The following is an 18,442-nucleotide window of genomic DNA, read 5'->3' on the forward strand; positions in this document are numbered from 1 at the left end:
AGTAGTAATAGTTGTAGTAGTGGTTGTAGTAGTAGTAGTAGTAGTAGTAGTAGTAGTAGTAGTAGTAGAAGTAGTAGTAGTAGAAGTAGTAGTAGTAGTAGTAGTAGTAGTAGTAGTAGAAGTAGTAGAAGTAGTAGAAGTAGTAGTAGTAATAGTAGTAGCAGTAGTAGTAGTGGTTGTAGTAGTAGTAGCGGTGGTGGTAGTACTAGTAGTAGTAGTAGTAGTAGTAGTAGTATAAGTGGTAGTAGTAGTAGTTGTAGTAGTAGTAGTTGTAGTGGTAGTAGTAGTGGTAGTAGTAGTGGTAGTAGTAGTTGTAGTAGTAGTAGTTGTTGTAGTAGTAGTAGTAGTGTTTTGTAGTAGTAGTAGTAGTAGTAGTAGTAGTAGTAGTAGTAGTAGTTGTAGTTGTAGTAGTAGTAGTAGTAGAAGTAGATGTATTGTAGTAGTAGTAGTTGTAGTAGTAGTAGTAGTAGTAGTAGTAGTAGTAGTAGTAGTAGTTATATTGTAGTAGTAGTAGTAGTAGTTGTATTGTAGTAATAGTAGTGGTTGTAGTAGTAGTAGTAGTAGTAGTAGTAGTAGTAGTAGTAGTAGTAGTTAGTTGTAGTAGTAGTAGTAGTTGTAGTTGTAGTAGTAGTAGTAGTAGAAGTAGATGTATTGTAGTAGTAGTAGTAGTAGTAGTAGTAGTAGTAGTAGTAATAGTATTGTAGTAATAGTAGTGGTTGTTGTAGTAGTAGTAGTAGTAGTAGTAGTAGTAGTAGTAGTAGTAGTAGTAGTAGTAGTAGTAGTAGTAGTAGTAGTAGTAAGCCTTTTTCGAGGTTCAATTAGGGTGGGGAATGGAAATATATACTACCTTGTGCCCTACTCAAGGGGCGAAACGTAGACCAGTGGTAAAGCGCTCGCTTGATGCGCGGTCGGTTTGGGATCGATACCCGTCGGTGGGCCCATTCGGTTATTTCTCGTTCCAGCCAGTGCACCACGACTAGAACACCAACGGCAGTGGATTTCAAATGTTTATGATAATTTCCTGACAATTGTTGTTTCTTTGTTTTGTTTTGGGGTTTTTGTTATTGTTGTTTGTTTGTTTTTTTGAGGGGAGGGGGGGGGGGGGGGGGGGGGGGGGTTGGGGGGGTGGCTGTTTTAGTGTCTTTAGTTGTTGTTTTTTGTCTTTTCTCCATGACGAAACCATATCTCTGTCTCTCTCTCTCTCTCTCTCTCTCTCTCTCTCTCTCTCTCTCTCTCTCTCTCTCTCTCTCTCTCTCTCTCTCTCTCTCTCTCTCTCTCTCTCTCTCTCTCTCTCTCTATCTGTTTTTGTTTCTGTCTGTGTATATAATTCATAATGTTTTACCATAGTCAATATTTAAAATGTAATTTAAGTCCATATTTTAAAACTGTAGCACAATTAGGCAGTGACAAAACTGGCGTGGATTCAGAAAAATAGTATTGTTTTTTTTGTAAACAGCATTATTCTTAAAAACATTTGAGGTTAATTGAAATACATATTTACAACCAATTGTAATGTTCACCAGTAATTATTATATCAGATTTAGTAAATATTTATTGCAATCGGAGATTTTTCTTATTTTATTATTATTATTATATATATATTTACTTTTCTTCCTGCCGAAACCAACTGTCTCTCTCTCTCTCTCTCTCTCTCTCTCTCTCTCTCTCTCTCTCTCTCTCTCTCTCTCTCTCTCTCTCTCTCTCTTTATCTCTGTTTCTGCCTGTCTGTCTCTCTGTCTGTCTGTCTGTCTGTCTCTCTCTCTCTCTCTCTCTCTCTCTCTCTCTCTCTCTCTCTCTCTCTCTCTCTCTCTCTCTCTCTCTCTCTCTCTCTCTCTCTCTCCCTCCCTCCCTCCCTCCCTCCCTCCCTCTCCCTCCCTCCCTCCCTCCCTCCCTCCTCTCTCTCTCTCCTCTCTCTCTCTCTCTCTCTCTCTCTCTCTCTCTCTCTCTCTCTCTCTCTCTCTCTCTCTCTCTCTCTCTCTCTCTCGCATACAACTATTTCTTAATATTCAATAAACCATAAAATACTCAGGTTTTGTTTCAAAATCGTGTCATGTTACCTAGCAGTCATCTTTAATTTTACGTTATTTCTTCTGAGGAGAGAACCCAAATTGGACGAACATGATAACACTAAGTATTGCATTTTGTTTCTAAGATCTAAATCGTAATTTTCTAGCAAATCAAATTAATACATTTTGAAAAAAAAATATGAGTAAAAACGTGAACGCAAAGTATGACCTCGTTGCGTTAGTTCCCTTTTGAAGCATATTTTTAATAGTACCCTCCTACAGTACCACATATTATTTTTTCGCATTCTCCTAATTGTAACATTGGTATAAATAGGGTACACCACATGCGGTACATAACAATCTAAGTAAGCACACCAATAATTAACTGACGTAACACCCCCAGTTTCCCAGGCTGTTCCTGATGTTTAACAAAATACCTCCCAAGATACCAGCCTAGATAATGAGTGAGAATCAAGCACATTTGAAGGAAGACAAAACGAGACATGGGAGGGAAAAGAACAGTGTATAGCGAACAATGGAGCAAGAGAAAGTGAAATAAAACGAGATACCCACCCCCCCCCCCCCCCCAAAAGAAAACAACAACAACACACACACAAAAAAACCCACACAAACAAACAAACAAAAAAAAACAAAAAAAAAAACAGAAAAAACAAAACAAATGAGACAGGGAAAAAAAAGAAGAAGATGTTAAAGGCAGGATTTATTTACAATCTGTGCCTTATTTCCATCGATTTCTTACAAACTCGGCTCAGACATTTGGTAAACCATAAGAAAGTGGACGCAGTATATACTTGGAAATTGCTAAAATAAATCATTACACGTCCAATCAAGATGTACATGTAAACTTCAGCTGTTGCCTCATTGTTAATGCGCGTGTACTGGAAATTGTTACAGGGAGGATCTAGACTGGCTGACTCAGATCGAGGGTGTAAGTTATTGGGGGAGGGTGTTGTAAAATTGTGAAAACCTGATATCCTAAAATGCAACTTCGTGCATTCTACAAGCGAAATAAATTATGACAAATTCAGGTATATGTATATTAAAATACTAATACTAATTTACTTGAGATCAGAGATACGCATGCACTACAGATATTTGTATATACGTGGAAACATTATGCTTTGGATTCAGAGAATCCAAAGACATGTCAAATGCAAGTGACTTTCTGTGTTCCGTCAGTTACCCACACTTCATTTGTGATTATAGTTGTTCTGATATTGTATGCACTGAAATATTCTTTTGACATGACTTTTGGCACGATGCATTTATTGCAATGAATACGACTCTTAACAATTTTATTGAAATAAAAAAAAAATAGCCAAGGTGTTAAAGTGTCTGAATGTTGCGTCAGTTACCACGGAATTGCCCTTTTTTATAATTAAAATCAGACATTACTTAAGATTGTATTGATTAGGTGATCCATTTCCGTACATCCGAAGTGGTTATGGTCATTCTGGTTTTCCCAGTGGAATGAAATAAATGTCCCCATAATTTGTAAGAAGGTACGTTCCTCTTAGAAACGTTATAATAGATGGAGAGTAGCTCTAGTCTATGTCAAGTGTATTTTCCTGTTTCTATGCCACAGACACGTGTCTAAGTCCATTGCAACTTGATTCATGTGTTACATTTGTGTAGATTAGTGTACATTGCCAAATGTTGAACTAAGGTCTTCGAATTTAATATCTATAAAATTAAAAAAACAAACATGTTTCTGTCGCAAACATCTTACAATTCCTTTATACTCAGACCATTGTCATTAACAGCAGCGACGTTGTGCCCGCCGCCTCCACCGCTGCTAAACGGCAACGTTGTCTACAGTTCACTGCTGGTAGGAAGTGTAGCGTCATACAGCTGTAGGAAGGACTACAGATTTCTTGGACTCAGTCAGTCAAGTGTTTGTGACCCTTCAGGATCGTGGAATGGAGTTAACTGCTCCTGTCGGCGTGTTGTTGTTTTCAATAATTCAGTGAGTACAGACTGGCCTAGGTGGTGTCGTGATTAGCCATCGGACATAAGGCTGGTATGTACAGGGTTCGCAGCCCGGTACCGGCTTCCACCTAGAGCGAGTTTTAACGACTCAGTGGGTAGGTGTAAAACCACTACACCGTCTTCTCTTTCATTAACTACTAAAACATAACTCTCTGTCCTGCACAGACAGCCCAGATAGCTGAGGTATGTGCCCAGGACAGCGTGCTTGAACTTTAATGGGATATAAGCACGACCATAAGTTAAAGGGACATTCCTGAGTTGTTGCAATTTTTAAGATGTTATCAACTAACAGAGACTTTTTAACGATTCTAATTACATATCAAATATATTTTTCTGCATACTATATTAGTGGTTGTATATTAAACGTGTTTCTGATCGTTCTAATATTTGTACTAGGTTAAATTTCATTTTATTTCCTAAAATATAGTTTTTTCATACGTACGAAATTATTTGAAGACAAAATCCAATTTGGGCTTCTTACGAATATTAAGACGACCAGAAACACATTGAATATACAGACACTGATATTCTAAACAAGAAAATACAGTTAATATGTAATTTTAATCGTAGAAATATTTTATTAGTCGGAAACATCTTACAATGCAGAAAACTCAGGAATGTCCCTTTAAAAGAATAAAATGCAATTGATATATTTAGCTGTTGATGCACGATTCAATTAATTGTTATTGTGACATCTGCCATTTATGCAATAACTTAGTCTTTAGTTAATTAGGGGCTGGCAATCAGACCAGTTAGTGTGAAACTGACTTACAGTAGTCAAGGACACTGTGAATTTTAATTGTTGACCCTAGCTAACAGCTAGGGAGGACTATAAATAAATACATAAATATAGATAGATATATAGATAGATACATAGATAGATAGATAGATAGATAGATAGGCACGTACGTACGTACATACATGTGTGTGTGTGTGTGTGTGTGTGTGTATGTGTGTGTGTGTGCATGTGTGTGTTTTGTTATAAAATTAATACACAGTTCATATTTTACTGTATCAAATGATAATTTAAATTTAAAGTATTTCTTTTCCAGCCGATACCGTTCAAAGAACGAATTCCAGGAACAGTTAAAGCTGGGTGGAAAGTAGAAATCTCAGGCACGCCCCTCAGTGGAAGCAGGTATCTGACTATCTATTGATCTATCTTTTTATCTATCAATGTACATATTTGTATATCTAACTATCTGTCTGTCTGTCTCTCTATCTATCTGTCTATCTATCTATCTATATATTTATCTATCTGTCTATATTTTTATCTATATGTATGTCTGTCTGTGTGTCTGTCTATCTGTCTGTCTGTCTATTTGTCTGTCTATCTATCTATATAGCTAGCTATCTAGCTATATATCTAGCTATATGTCTGTCTCTCTGTCCATGTATCTATTTATCTATCTATCTATCTATCTATCTCTCTATCACTCTATCTATCTAGCATCTGTCTGTCTGTCTGTCTGTCTATCTATATATATATATATATATATATATATATATATATATATATATATATATATATCAACAGATGAAATATCCGTAGTGTAAAATATGTCAAAGTGTCCTTAAACAAATGATATTTCTGTATATTCCTCTAGCAGAGCACCCCACCCCAATTAAATCCCCTCTGTTTTATTGTGTGTTTCTTTTTGTTTTGCCACTGTACGCATCCATGAAAATACATGTGTGTTTGAGTATAATTGGAATCGTGGCAACATGACTCGTGTGACATTATCGCCACAAAGAACACATTGATTTATTAATCATCAGCAATTGGATGTGTAGTGTTTGGTAATTTTGACATATAGTCTTTGAGAGGAAACCTGCTACATTATTTTATTAGTAGTAAGGGGTATTTTATAAGCACCATCCCACAGACAGAATAGCACATATCGCGGTCTATATTATACTCGTCGTGGGAGACTGGTTGGAACAGGAAATAGACCAATGGACCCACCTATGGGGATCTATCCCAAGCCGATTGCACATCAACCGAGCACATTACCACTGGACTATGTCCCGCCCCAAATATTAATTGATTTCTCTCTTGTATACATTCAAATGTGTCAAACCTGGAGCGGGACGTGTAGTAAAGTGTTTGTCTGGTATGTGGTCTGCCTAGTATATATATATCCGCGTTGGTGAGCTAATTGGGCTATTTCTCGTACTAGCCAGTCCACTATGACTAGTGTATCAAAGTATTTGGTACATGTATGTGCTAAAAGATCTGCTATTAATTAGAAAATGTAGCAGCTCTCCTCTCTAAGAACATATGTAAAAATTACCCAATATTTGATATCTAAAAGCCCGTGATTAACTAACAATGTGCTTTAGTGGTGTCGTTAAAGAATACAAATGTTTAACTTTTAGCCTGCTTTTTGAAAATATAGCACGGAATGTAGTTTAATAGCAGAACGCTCAATAAGTCGTAGCATCCATCTCCATCAATTTGGAACCACCCACCCCCACCCCCCATTTTAACTAGTTTGGGGGGGGGGGGGGGTAGAATCATTGATAAAAAAAAATGGTTGTTAAATAATTTTACATTTATTTCAGAATGGAGGTAGCATTGGGATGTGGAGCGCAGTGCTCCGCACTTGCACTGAGCATCAGATTCCATTACGAGTGTGACACCAACATAGTGTTGCGTTACTCACGCGACGGGAGTGAATGGCACGATGGAGATAGAGATCAACCATATTTCCCATTCGCTATAGGAAGACCATTTAACCTGACAATCCTCGTCAAGGATTCTACTTTTAAAGTAAGTCAAGAAAGTCCGTTTGCCGATCAAAAAAATCCCAAATCAACTGGTAGTTGATAGTATTTAAACCAAATTTAAAATAAATAAATAAAAGTAAATATAGATATATATATAGAACTTCACATACGTTGTTTTCACTTCCTCTTTATTGCTCGAGTTTAGTTTACGCACGAATACACATTATTCTTGCACAAACAAAACGAGTGCAATAAATAAAAAACAAAAACAACGTATGTGGAGTTCTGTATTTATTACATACCTTCTTTTATTTCTGTTTTACAAACACGGTTTTTAATTTAACATCATAACTGCACTTTCTTAAATCTATTACTAAATCCTCAGTTCGTGGATTCGTGGAATCATACTCTGCGGCAATTTTGTGTAATGTTTCAAATATCACGTGATGTAATTTGTAAATCAAACATGACGTTAGTAAAAGAAAGGCGCTTAGGTAGCAACGATTTCGCGTGTTGCTTTTGCACAGATCTATGTTTGAAGGCTAATTATTTGGAATAGGAAGCAAATTATTAAGCTTAGTGATAGCCAAGGAGTTATTTTTAGAAATGGCTATTAGATTGTCACAAGGAGTTGAAATGGTTTAGCTGTAATAAGACTTGGTATTCATACACTGGGTTTTTCTTGTGACAAAAGTGGGACGTTATCATTTTGGGTAATTTTCAAACAAGCTGATTTTGTGAAACATTGAATAGCTAAACCTTTATTCAGAGGAGGGTTTTTCTAAGGTTTGATGAGCAAATTTTCCATTAATATATACTCTGTCAAACAAGAAACGCATAGGCGAAATATTCATGGAATTATCTCTTTAATACAAAGTGGCATAATTTCGTTATTTATTATCGTATCACAGTCAAATTTGACATGAGTATGTAACAATGTTAATGCTATGGTCTGACGGCAGTGTTACCAAACAGCGTCGCACGATGGCGCTGGAATCAGTATAGACTGCATGCGTCGTTGAATCCGGGCACGTGGAATCCTAGCCCAATCTTCCTGCAGTGCACGCGACAGTTGCGGAAGCGTCTGAGACTCCGGGAAACGCTGGCGTACACGTCTGTCCAGTTCGTCCCATAGATGTTAAATGGGGTTGCGATCTGGCGATTTTGATGGTCATGGCAGCACATTAATGTTCTCATTCTGTAGTAAATCCATTGTTGCACGTGCCGTATGCGGCCTGGCATTGTCCTGCTGCAAGAGTTATCTATGTCGATCCAAAATGGGAAGCATGTGACGGCGAAGACTTTCATTCCGACAGCGTACAGCTGTCAGGTTGCCTTATACGAGCACAAGTTCACTTCTGTCGGTGCATGAGATGGCTCCCCACATTATGATACTCCCTCCACCGAATCTGTCAACTTGGGCGACGCAGTTGTTGGCAAAACGTTATTTGCGGCATCTGTAAACACGTTGTCGTCCATCTCGTTACTGAACTATACTCACCGCCAGTTTCCCAACTTCCACCCCTGTACATATGAGCACCAGCGAAAACGTAAATGTTGACGTCACAGGACGGGGCCAACATACAGTCTCCTAGCCCGTAAACCAGCTTCTCGAAGTCGGTTCCGAATAGTTTGTTTTGCAGACACCCTTCTCAAACCTGGTATGTGTCCAGCAGTGCTCGTTGCTGTTTCGATTCGGTGTTTCGATTCGGCATGCTTAGCCTTTGCATCTTGTAACTCGTCTATATCGAAATGGAAATGAGGCATCATTGCGAGCATTGCAGCTTTAAACACCCATCACTACTCCAATCTTTTTTCCCCGAGTTTCACGTGTATTCGCCAAAATCTGACCATTTCACGCCGATTTCCTACAATTGTCGCACAACATGCCACAGCGTGCGCTAAATTTGCTTTAGGGTACACTTGGGCATGCTGTCTCACTCCAGGAACATAGCCATTCAGCAACATTGTACAAAAAAAGAGGATACTTTGTAAAATCAAACACTTTTCATCTTTCCCTATCACCTATGCGTTTCTTTTTTGACATAGTATATATGTATAATATCCTCCAACTCCCGTGTGGGTGTGGATACGAACATTGTCAAAAATGCACCCACAATCATGCAGTTTGGACATATTACGATGTAAGAAACACAACTATTTAACTTAATTTTTTTTATATTAACGTGTTCTTGACCACTAAATGTAGCCATTGCCTCCGACAAAACAGTAGAGGACAGGCCTTGACCGTAACCTTTTGCAGTGGTAGCCTACCAGTCTACCAGGTTATAAAATCTGGTAGTCCTCAGTACAAAAATGGTAGCCCCATAATTTTAATAAATTAGAAGAAAAAGAGTAAAAAACAAAATCATTTATTTTTATTTAATCATGTTGTTTTAACTGTGTGTTTTAAGGATTTTAGCATCTTGTCGATTGCGGAGTAACTGGATGTACCAAAACAAATCTAGTAGCCAAGCAGACTACTGGGTTTAGACACCTGGTAGCCCGACCAACATACTGGTAGCCAAAACATACCTGGCTACTGCTAAGGTCGAGCCCTGGACTGGGATGACACATTTTAGATGGATACCCACATGTAAATCGTGCAGGGCGTAATCCAGTGGTATTGCACTCGCCAGCTATCTGGTCTTTCTAGTGTCGATCCCTGCCGGAGGGCCGATTGGGCTTAGCTTATCATCAAACTAATCCTCGCTTGCTGCAAGGTCGATTCGTTTCGGAGGGCCGTTCGGGCTTAACTTAGGGTATGAAAAAGTGTTAACAGAGACTGCAACCGAGAGGCACATGACTGAATATCTCTCTCTTTCTCTGTTTCTGTCTATCTCTCTCTCTCTCTCTCTCTCTCTCTCTCTCTCTCTCTCTCTCTCTCTCTCTCTCTCTCTCTCTCTCTCTCTCTCTCTCTCTCTCTCTCTCTGTTAGTAAAGGGACGAAAAAACAATATTATGTTAATACAAAACCAAATGCTCGCAGTTTAGATATTTGCCAGTGTCCTTTTTCTACTACTACAAAATGTTATTATTGTTTTTGTTCTTTTTGTTATTATTATTATTATTATTATTATTATTACTTTTTCTCTCTTTCAGCTGTACGTGGACGAAGCATATTTTGTTTCCCGGGCACACAGCTTTACCATCACCCAGATAAATCAAGTATTCATTTGGGAAGGTTGCCTTATTGACTCAGTTAAATTCATCTACTAGTATTTCTTTCAAATTATATGTTAAGCTACTAGGCTAGTAGACACTAGCTGGATGAAACCAATCTACAAGAAAAAACGAAACCCAAAAGAACCGGAATCGTATAGACATATCACAAGCGTAATTTGTTTCGGAAACCTGTTTACATCCAACATCCAATTACAAGTAAAATAATAACTACATTTCTGCAGTCGACAGAAAATCTCAATACCGTATTTGAAATTATAAAACAACGAAAGAATTTTTTTTTTTATATATTCTTCCTTTATTGACTTTTCAAAAGCATTCGAAACAGTTTGGCGAGCAGGTTTTTGGCAAAACGTGTTAAGTGTTTAGATATAAATGGAAAATGTCTGATAATTATTAAGAACATTTATCAAGGAATTAAGTCATACGTTATGTTGGTGCTACACGAAATACGGTTTCGCCAAGTGGCATCGAGGAGCTTTGAACTGGAAGTGAATAGAACTGGAAGTTGAACATATCTCCGTTGACACAGCGCCAGCGAAAGCCCACGGAAGCGCTCTGGAACGTGTTACACCAAATACGGTTCCCATGTAACAGGACGGTTCTGTTGCTTTTATATGACGTCATTTTAAATGGCGTTAGGTAATTTACCTGGCTTTTTTTGCATCTATATGACGTCATTCAGTTTTCCTTTACCTTTAAAGTATATAAAATAGTAGCCTGCACAATGGCATGTAGGGCTTCCATACGACGTGCCGTCGGAAATAGAACCAAACTGAACTGAAATGGATTCAAAGCGTCTGGAGGTGCCACAAAGCACTTGGTAACCGAATTTGGTGTAGCAACAACAGGAACAGTACTGGAAGTAACCGTGCTTGGTGATAGCAGATCTACCTGTCTTACATCTCGTTCTGTTAAAAACAAATATGATAGATGACAATCAATTTGAATGCAACTAAAACAGTGTTGTAAAAGTTAATGATCCTCTGAATAATTGAAAAAACAAAACCGAAGAGATCTGATTTGTGTTTCCTAATAAAGCACCAAACTAAAGCATCAAGCGCCTTTTCAAAATCTAATTGTAAACAAATTCCAAGAATTATTTCTTTGTTAGTTTTACCTAGTATGCCAGACGTTAGTCTTGTATTTTCACCTATGCACCGAGTTTTCATAAACCTTGATTCTGTTTCAGTGATCATGTCATTTCAAACAACGTTATATTATGTTTGCGATTGTTGGTAAATATTTGTAGATTGTATAACATATGTGTAATCTGACTATGGCAATAAAACATTGTGTGGTTGAAAGTGATGTTCTGGCCGTGAGAAATAACCAACCAATCGATGTGAATGATCAACCAGACAATAAATATTACTCCGTATATTTGAGCCCACATCGGTAATGTGCATATGTAATATAAATAACTAAATATAGCTTATCACCAGAGTGGTTTTTTTTGTGTGTTTTTTTGGTATCGACAATATCATATGCATATATACTCCTCCAAAAAATGTTAAGGATCGGTGTTTACTTTGCACATAATATCAGAACCAGAAAAGATAAAATGCTTAAATTTGGTTTCAACTATAGTTGTTAATTCATTAATTGTTTGTGCATGTGGTTATCTGTATAAGATGTGATTAAACAAACAATTCTGAGAAAAAATAAAACATAAAATTCATACTGGTTTTCAATGATCAGCGGAACAGAAATTGTCATTATGTGTGAAAGTCAGTTGACCAATTGCTCTTTAGTAGCGGGTATGACCACCACGAGCATTAATCACTGCTCTGCAACGTCACTGCATGCTCTGTATCAAGTGCCTAATGGCTTGCAGTAGAATGTTCTGCCATTCTCTAATCAGAGCATTTGCAAGGTCGTCTATGGTTCTTGATGAGTTATTAAGTTTTGAAATGCGTGTCTGAATTTGATCTCAGATGTGTTCGATAGGGTTACGGTCGGGATAAACAGCTGGCCAATCCATTCTTTCACTTGTCTCTTCTTCAAGGTAATCCCTCACAATTCGTGCTCTATGTGGCCGTGCGTTATCGTCCATTAGCACAAACTCAGGACCAATTGCACCTGCAAACGGTCTCACATATAGATGAAGGATCTCATCTCCGTACCGAATTGCGGTAAGAGCTCCATTCATGATGGCGTATAAGTCTGTACGACCATCCAAAGATATTCCACCTCATACCATAACTGACCCACACCAAACCGATCATGTTGCAATATGTTACAGTCAGCATATTGCTCTCCAGGTTGACGCCAAACACGCCTACGACCATCGTTAAAGTCCAAACAAAATCTTGAGTCGTCTGTAAACAGAACAGGACGCCAATGACGACGTTGCCATCTGACGTGGTTTCGCGCCCACAACAATTGAGCTTGACGGTGACGTGGGAGCAACATTGGCCTTACTGCTGGTCTACGGTCTCGGTAATTGGCTGCATGGAGTTTGTTTCTCAATGCTTGTGGGGTGATGCGGACCCCAGTGGCCTGGTGGAATTGCCTATTCAGGTTTTCAGCACCATCAAAACGATTTCGACGAGCCAATGTCACCATAAATCTGTCTGGACGCTGTGTAGTAGCCCGCGGTCTTCCACACCTGTGTCTATCACGCAATTGTCCAGTATTGCTGTAACGTGTTTACAATCTGGAAATAACACTTTGTGATACTGCAAGTGTTCTAGCCACCTGTCTTTGACTTTGACCACTTTCAATGTGGGTTTTTTTTTTCTTTCTGAACGCTGGACAGCTTTTAGTCTAAAATTGCCACGGAAATGTCATGACTAAGAATGCATACGTCAAGTATGCAGTGCCATCCTAGTACGTTTGCATTCATGCTTTTGTTGTTGTTGCTGTTGTTGTGTGTTTCTGTTTCCTTAATCAATGTGTATACATGTCTACTCTGCAATAGCATTTTCCATTAATTTATCATATGCATGTTGTTTTTTTATTGCTTCGATATTTCTCACGTTTGTTTTCTTCACGATATCCAAATATGTTTCCCTGAATAATCCGGCCTGTTGCACTAAAGTACTGCGAGTCAGTGAGGGCTGGCGGTGTAGTAGACGTGGCTTAAATTATTTCGGTTGATCGAGATATGAACGAAATAAAACGTAAGCACCTCTGGACCAATCAGATTGCCGTAAAGCGTATAGACGCAAACACAATTTTTTGTTTGTTTTATTAATAACGAGGCCCAACTCAAAAAAGTTCAGCCACAACTACGAGGAGAAATGACGTCATATTTCAACTGCCCAGTCTGAGCTAGGATGGAGAAGCCACGTAATGTTATGACGTCGCATTCTAAAATTATGTCATTAAACTTGTTGTTACACGTATGCTTTGTATAATTATTATTAACTCGGTTATGTTGAACCACGTGGGTAATATGTATGTATGTATGTATGTATATATATATATATATATATATATATATATATATATATATATATATATATATATATTCATATATGTATATATATGTATATATACATATATCACAAACCACCAAGAGTTCAGTAATATAATATGTTTTGACATATGTGTTGTTTTGCTCTAATTAAGATGATTTTTTTTTTTTTTAATGACGTCACGCCATATTGACATCATTGGGATAAACAGGTTAATTATACATTCTCATTTCTATTATTAAAATGTTGTTCTTATGTTCAGGATCTGTAATAGATAAAAAAGCAGTCTAAAATTGCATATATACATGTTGTGAGAACAGACATTAGACCAGTAATTGAAAATACTGAAATTGAAAAGTGGAAAAGCTCATGTCAAGTATAAAAATATAATAATAATAGTGCATAGACCTAAATGCATTTCATAGGATTTATTTCTTAAAATACTATAAAGACAAGATTATTAAATGATCTAACATTCTATATAAAACATTGGTTCAATCTACAGAAGTACAAATTTGTCCCACTTTCACTGTATTGTGTGTGTGTCTGTGTGTGTGTGTATACAACGATTTTCAATGTGTGGTGTGGTTTGTTTTATCGTGGAGGTTTTTTTTAGGTTTTTTCACTTTGGTGTATGTCTCTCTCTCTCTCTCTCTCTCTCTCTCTCTCTCTCTCTCTCTCTCTCTCTCTCTCTCTCTCTCTCTCTCTCTCTCTCTCTCTCTCTGCTGAGCCTTCGCTAGAACTAAATTATCTGTCCCATCAGTGTTATTTTAGCTGTCTATATGTCCATCAAACTCGTGATCCATATCAAATGGGAAACCACCAAATATGTCATATCTACTTATTTCACTAACTACAGTAAACATTTGCTTAAGCCATATTATTATAGTAAATGAAGTGCGTTGGAATACAAACAAGTAATGACGAATAGCAAAATAAGTGTACATTATTACATCAATAAACGAAATTATTTATAAATGCAGTAGACCCTAAAATAACACTATCCTATATATAGTGCTTACAATGTATACATATGTATATGTGTGTTTCTGTGCGGGCGTGCGCGTGTCTTATTGTTCATTGCATTTGTATTGTACTATTGTCTCTATTACTTTATTGCATTTGTATTAATACTATTGTACTGTTGTCTTATGTAAACCGAATGTTGTCACTACAGTTTATGTATCATGCTCGTCATATGCCGTTGTGTAACGGCCTGAGCGTAATAAAGTTGTGAATAGGGTATACATGTATATGTAGAGAGAATAAGATATATATAATTATAGTTATAGTTATATCTACACTTCACAAGGCGTACCGGTGAATATACTTTGCAATAACCATGAATGGAACGTGATATTTCAATATGCATGTATATATAAACTCCTGTGACTCAAACCTCGACGTCTCAAACCGAAGCGACGGTGTACAATACGTTAACAACTAGTAACAACAGACTTCAATAAACATTTAAAACAATGATTTGTTTGGTTCTCACCATATATTCAATAGAAACAGCGTTTGGATTTATCAAGCAATCGTCGCTGGTAGTATTTTAAGGAACTATTAGTTGTCAGCCACGCGAATCGCTGATCTATTGGTTGGTCGTGGCTTTCGACGATTCAGGCGCATAAAATAACTAATAGCCGATAGAACAGAACGAAATAATCCTGTGTTCCTTCATCTGTAGTTATTTTCGTGTTTATATCCAATTACAGTTCAAGCACGCTGTTCTGGACACTCATCTCAGCTATCTGGTTCGTGGCTAGTGAGAGTTTAGGTGTAGTGGACGTACTCTCGCTTTGGGTGGGTATCATTACTGGGATACGAACCCAGTACCTAGCATCCTCGTTTACACTATACTCAGAGGCCGATGAGTCTATGTGTTATCAATCAGGGTGTCGGTGCTGGTAATTAATATATCAATACATACACAGTACTGAATCTGAACAAAACAAACCCACGTAATACAGGATCAGAAGCGTATAATGCAGAGTCAAATGGGCTTTTGGCAAAATAGTGGTTGGTTCCATAAATCTCTATCTAGTGCATCGTCGATAGGAGGACATCCACTTCCGAGGAGATCCTTCACTGGAGATTCCATTTCCCTTGCGCTACCACATGTAAACAGAGGACTGCCATTCCCAGATTAATTTACTAAATCCAAAATAACGCCGGACAGGTTTCATTAGCATAAATACAGTACTGATAATCATAACAATGTTTGCATTTCACCTTAAACTAGTGGATCGTGTCAAACTATTTGAACGTTTGAATGTGATTGTTTAATATGTATATATATATTTTGTTTAATTATTATTATTATTATTATTATATATATACACAGTCGAACTTGGTCTAACGGGCAACTCTATATAACGGCCACCTGCCCTAAACGGCCACCCGGACCCCCCCCCCCCCAACGCATTTCTTTCTTTGACCTCTCTAGAGCGGCCACCTGTCCAACGCGGCCAAAATATCCCCCCCCCCCCCACATTTTTCGTCAAATTCTTCCCACCATATATAATCGTACAGCGATTTAGTTCCCGATAAATCCCATCGTTTTCTGCATTGCCGCCATTGTTGTGTCTCGTGACCAGAAAGTTTGGCGATTTGATTCGACTCAACAAATAATAAATTATTTTGATGTTATCATCTGATGTTATTGTCGTAAACAAATATACGTTTACTAATACTAAGCATTATTTTAATCTTTTTGTTAATTTGGTAAATGTCAACAGCTGTTCGGTTCCGGCGCTTCTATAATTTGCATTCGTTAGTTCTGCTCAATCGTTATTCGATAACAAGGCGACTTCTCATTGGCTGTAGCCTACGACAGCAGAATGTATTACAGTATCTAAGTTGTTGCGGTATTATCAAAGGCGTTTATAATCAAGGTGTCTGAGTAGTTCCTACCGTTAACTGGTCATGATTGTTGTTCACGTTATTGTATAGGATGAAGCAAGACCTTTGTTCATGCTCTCTGCAGTTACCCCCCCCCCCCCCCCCCCCCCCTGGGGGCACTGATTACAAGCTACGGAGTACTACTGGAGTACCGCGTCGCGTACACCGGGTCACGGGCAACCGTGACTTTGGTGTACGGCGACGCGCAACCAAAGAAGAAGAGGAGAACGAGATGGAGGAAGAGGAGAAACCCGCAGGGAGCGGTACAGGGGGGGGCCAAAGCCGGTAGCTCAACTACCGGCAGCGGCTCCTTCTGCGTCGCCGCGCCCTGCAGTTTCACCTAAGAAGAGGAAGGAAGAGACCGTGGTCCCGACCTGCCCTACTTCAGAGACGGCCCAAGAGAAGGAGTCCAGCACATCAATCTGCGAAACTCCGACCCGGCGGCCCACTTCAACTTGGGCTACTCTTGCGTCCAGTGGTGTGTCGCCAACTTTACCGGTGACACCAACTGAGACGCAGGACCGTCAAGGTGCCGTTGGGAAGCGGAAGGCGGAAGCGTCGATTGCGGTCACTACCACCAGGACACCGCCGAAACAACCACAGCCACCACCCGAAGGTGAAGAGTCCGGAGACACCATGGACCCCTGGACTCTGCACGGGAAGCTGAATCGGCGCTACCCCAACTGCTTTGTCGGTAACATCTTGGACACCAAAAAGCTTCTCACGGTTCCACGTTGTAGGAACTTTGAGGACATGCCCGACGGACAGGGGGAGTACGAGCTGCACCCAGTGACGTTCAAGGACGGGGGAAAAGCTGTGTGTGCAACACACCATCTGGACAACCGCTACAGCCAGGCTCTACTGTTTGCAGAAATGGACAACATTTCGATCCATCGACTGATGAAGAAGGTGTTCAGCGAACAGTATCCTGCTATCACCAGACTGTTAGCGAAGCCAGACATCCACCAGCTGATCCCCAACTTGGATACGAGGGTGTGGCTCTCCTCCCCCTAGTCAACCTTATCTAGGACAGGTAACCTCCGTTTTTTGGGCTTAGTTGGACTTTAAAAAACTTTATAAATAGTCCAACGCACTTTACTTTGGCGCCCGTTCAATTGCTCAAATCACCTTAAAAACTTTCAGGCCGAGCAGTCAAAACTACTTTTGGGTTTAATTTTAAAGTCCGGACATGGCTGGATGCAGGTATTCTCATTTTTAACTTAGGCAGAAGACAGGTCTCACCAAGGAATCGAAATTCAGCCAATCACAGCACGGCCTCACTTGGTGTCTGCTATTTGGTCCGCGCTCTCGCTGGACGCTACTAACTGGCTATTTTCCAAATTCTGCACACTTCAAACTCAATCCCCCCCCCCCCTGCCCCGGAGTTAGTCACTGGCGAAGTCAGAGATTAAATCCGAGGTGGGCGCGCCTGAACCTCTGTGGATATAGGCACGTAAAAACTAGTGTCACGGTCACGGCAACAAGCGGCAAACATTAATGGATTTAGTTAAGCCGGTATGCTTTGGCAAATCGCGACCTTAGTTTACCAAAATTGTTTTGTTTTCTGTTCGCGACGTAATCCCAATGCAAGTACCGTACCAACGGATTAGCGGCAACATAAAACTAATAATGAGTAGAACATGTCACTTAAGTAATACATCCCAATTAAATAAAAGTAAATTTCAGTTTTGTTTTATTTATTTATAAACAAACTATCAAACAAAATGCCACCGAAAAATCGTTCTGCGTTAACCTTAGAACAACGAGTAGTTTTATTGTTTTATGTTGTTTTTCTTTTCTTGAGGGTATTGGAATTAACAAAGGAACTCAAACTGTTACAACAGTTAATAATACGATTTTATAGAGAAATAAATTAGGGTTTCGATTGATTATTTTGGGACCTCTATATAAAGGCCACCTGTGCCCCAACGGCCATTTTCTGTGGGTCCCTTGAGTTGTTGTTATATACAAGTTCGACTGTATATATATATATATATATATATATATGCTCTTCAAAAAAAGTAGGGGAACCTGAAATGATAATGTTAATATCAACTATCAGACCGAACATATGTTTTCACCACAGACATTCTAGTAAAGAAAGTTCAGTTCTGTTCATGAACCAACTGAACCACATTCCATATTTTGCACGTGCATCACGCAGTTGCCCCGTACACGTGCGTGGTTT

General features: G+C 38.9%; 1 protein-coding gene across 1 annotated transcript in view; it reads left to right on the forward strand.

The window, feature by feature from the left end:
* Positions 1 to 14,822, forward strand: part of LOC121385918 — a 38,982-nt gene extending 24,160 nt beyond the window's left edge. The window contains exons 2-5 of the mRNA XM_041516709.1: positions 3,774 to 3,993; positions 5,069 to 5,154; positions 6,582 to 6,789; positions 9,848 to 14,822. Coding sequence (XP_041372643.1) covers positions 3,774 to 3,993; positions 5,069 to 5,154; positions 6,582 to 6,789; positions 9,848 to 9,964 — 631 coding nt within the window. The 3' untranslated portion in view covers positions 9,965 to 14,822. The remainder of the gene's footprint in view (positions 1 to 3,773; positions 3,994 to 5,068; positions 5,155 to 6,581; positions 6,790 to 9,847) is intronic.
* The last annotated feature ends 3,620 nt before the right edge of the window (positions 14,823 to 18,442 follow it).

This window comes from Gigantopelta aegis, chromosome 12, assembly GCF_016097555.1.
Source record: "Gigantopelta aegis isolate Gae_Host chromosome 12, Gae_host_genome, whole genome shotgun sequence".
NCBI lineage: Eukaryota > Metazoa > Mollusca > Gastropoda > Neomphalida > Peltospiridae > Gigantopelta > Gigantopelta aegis.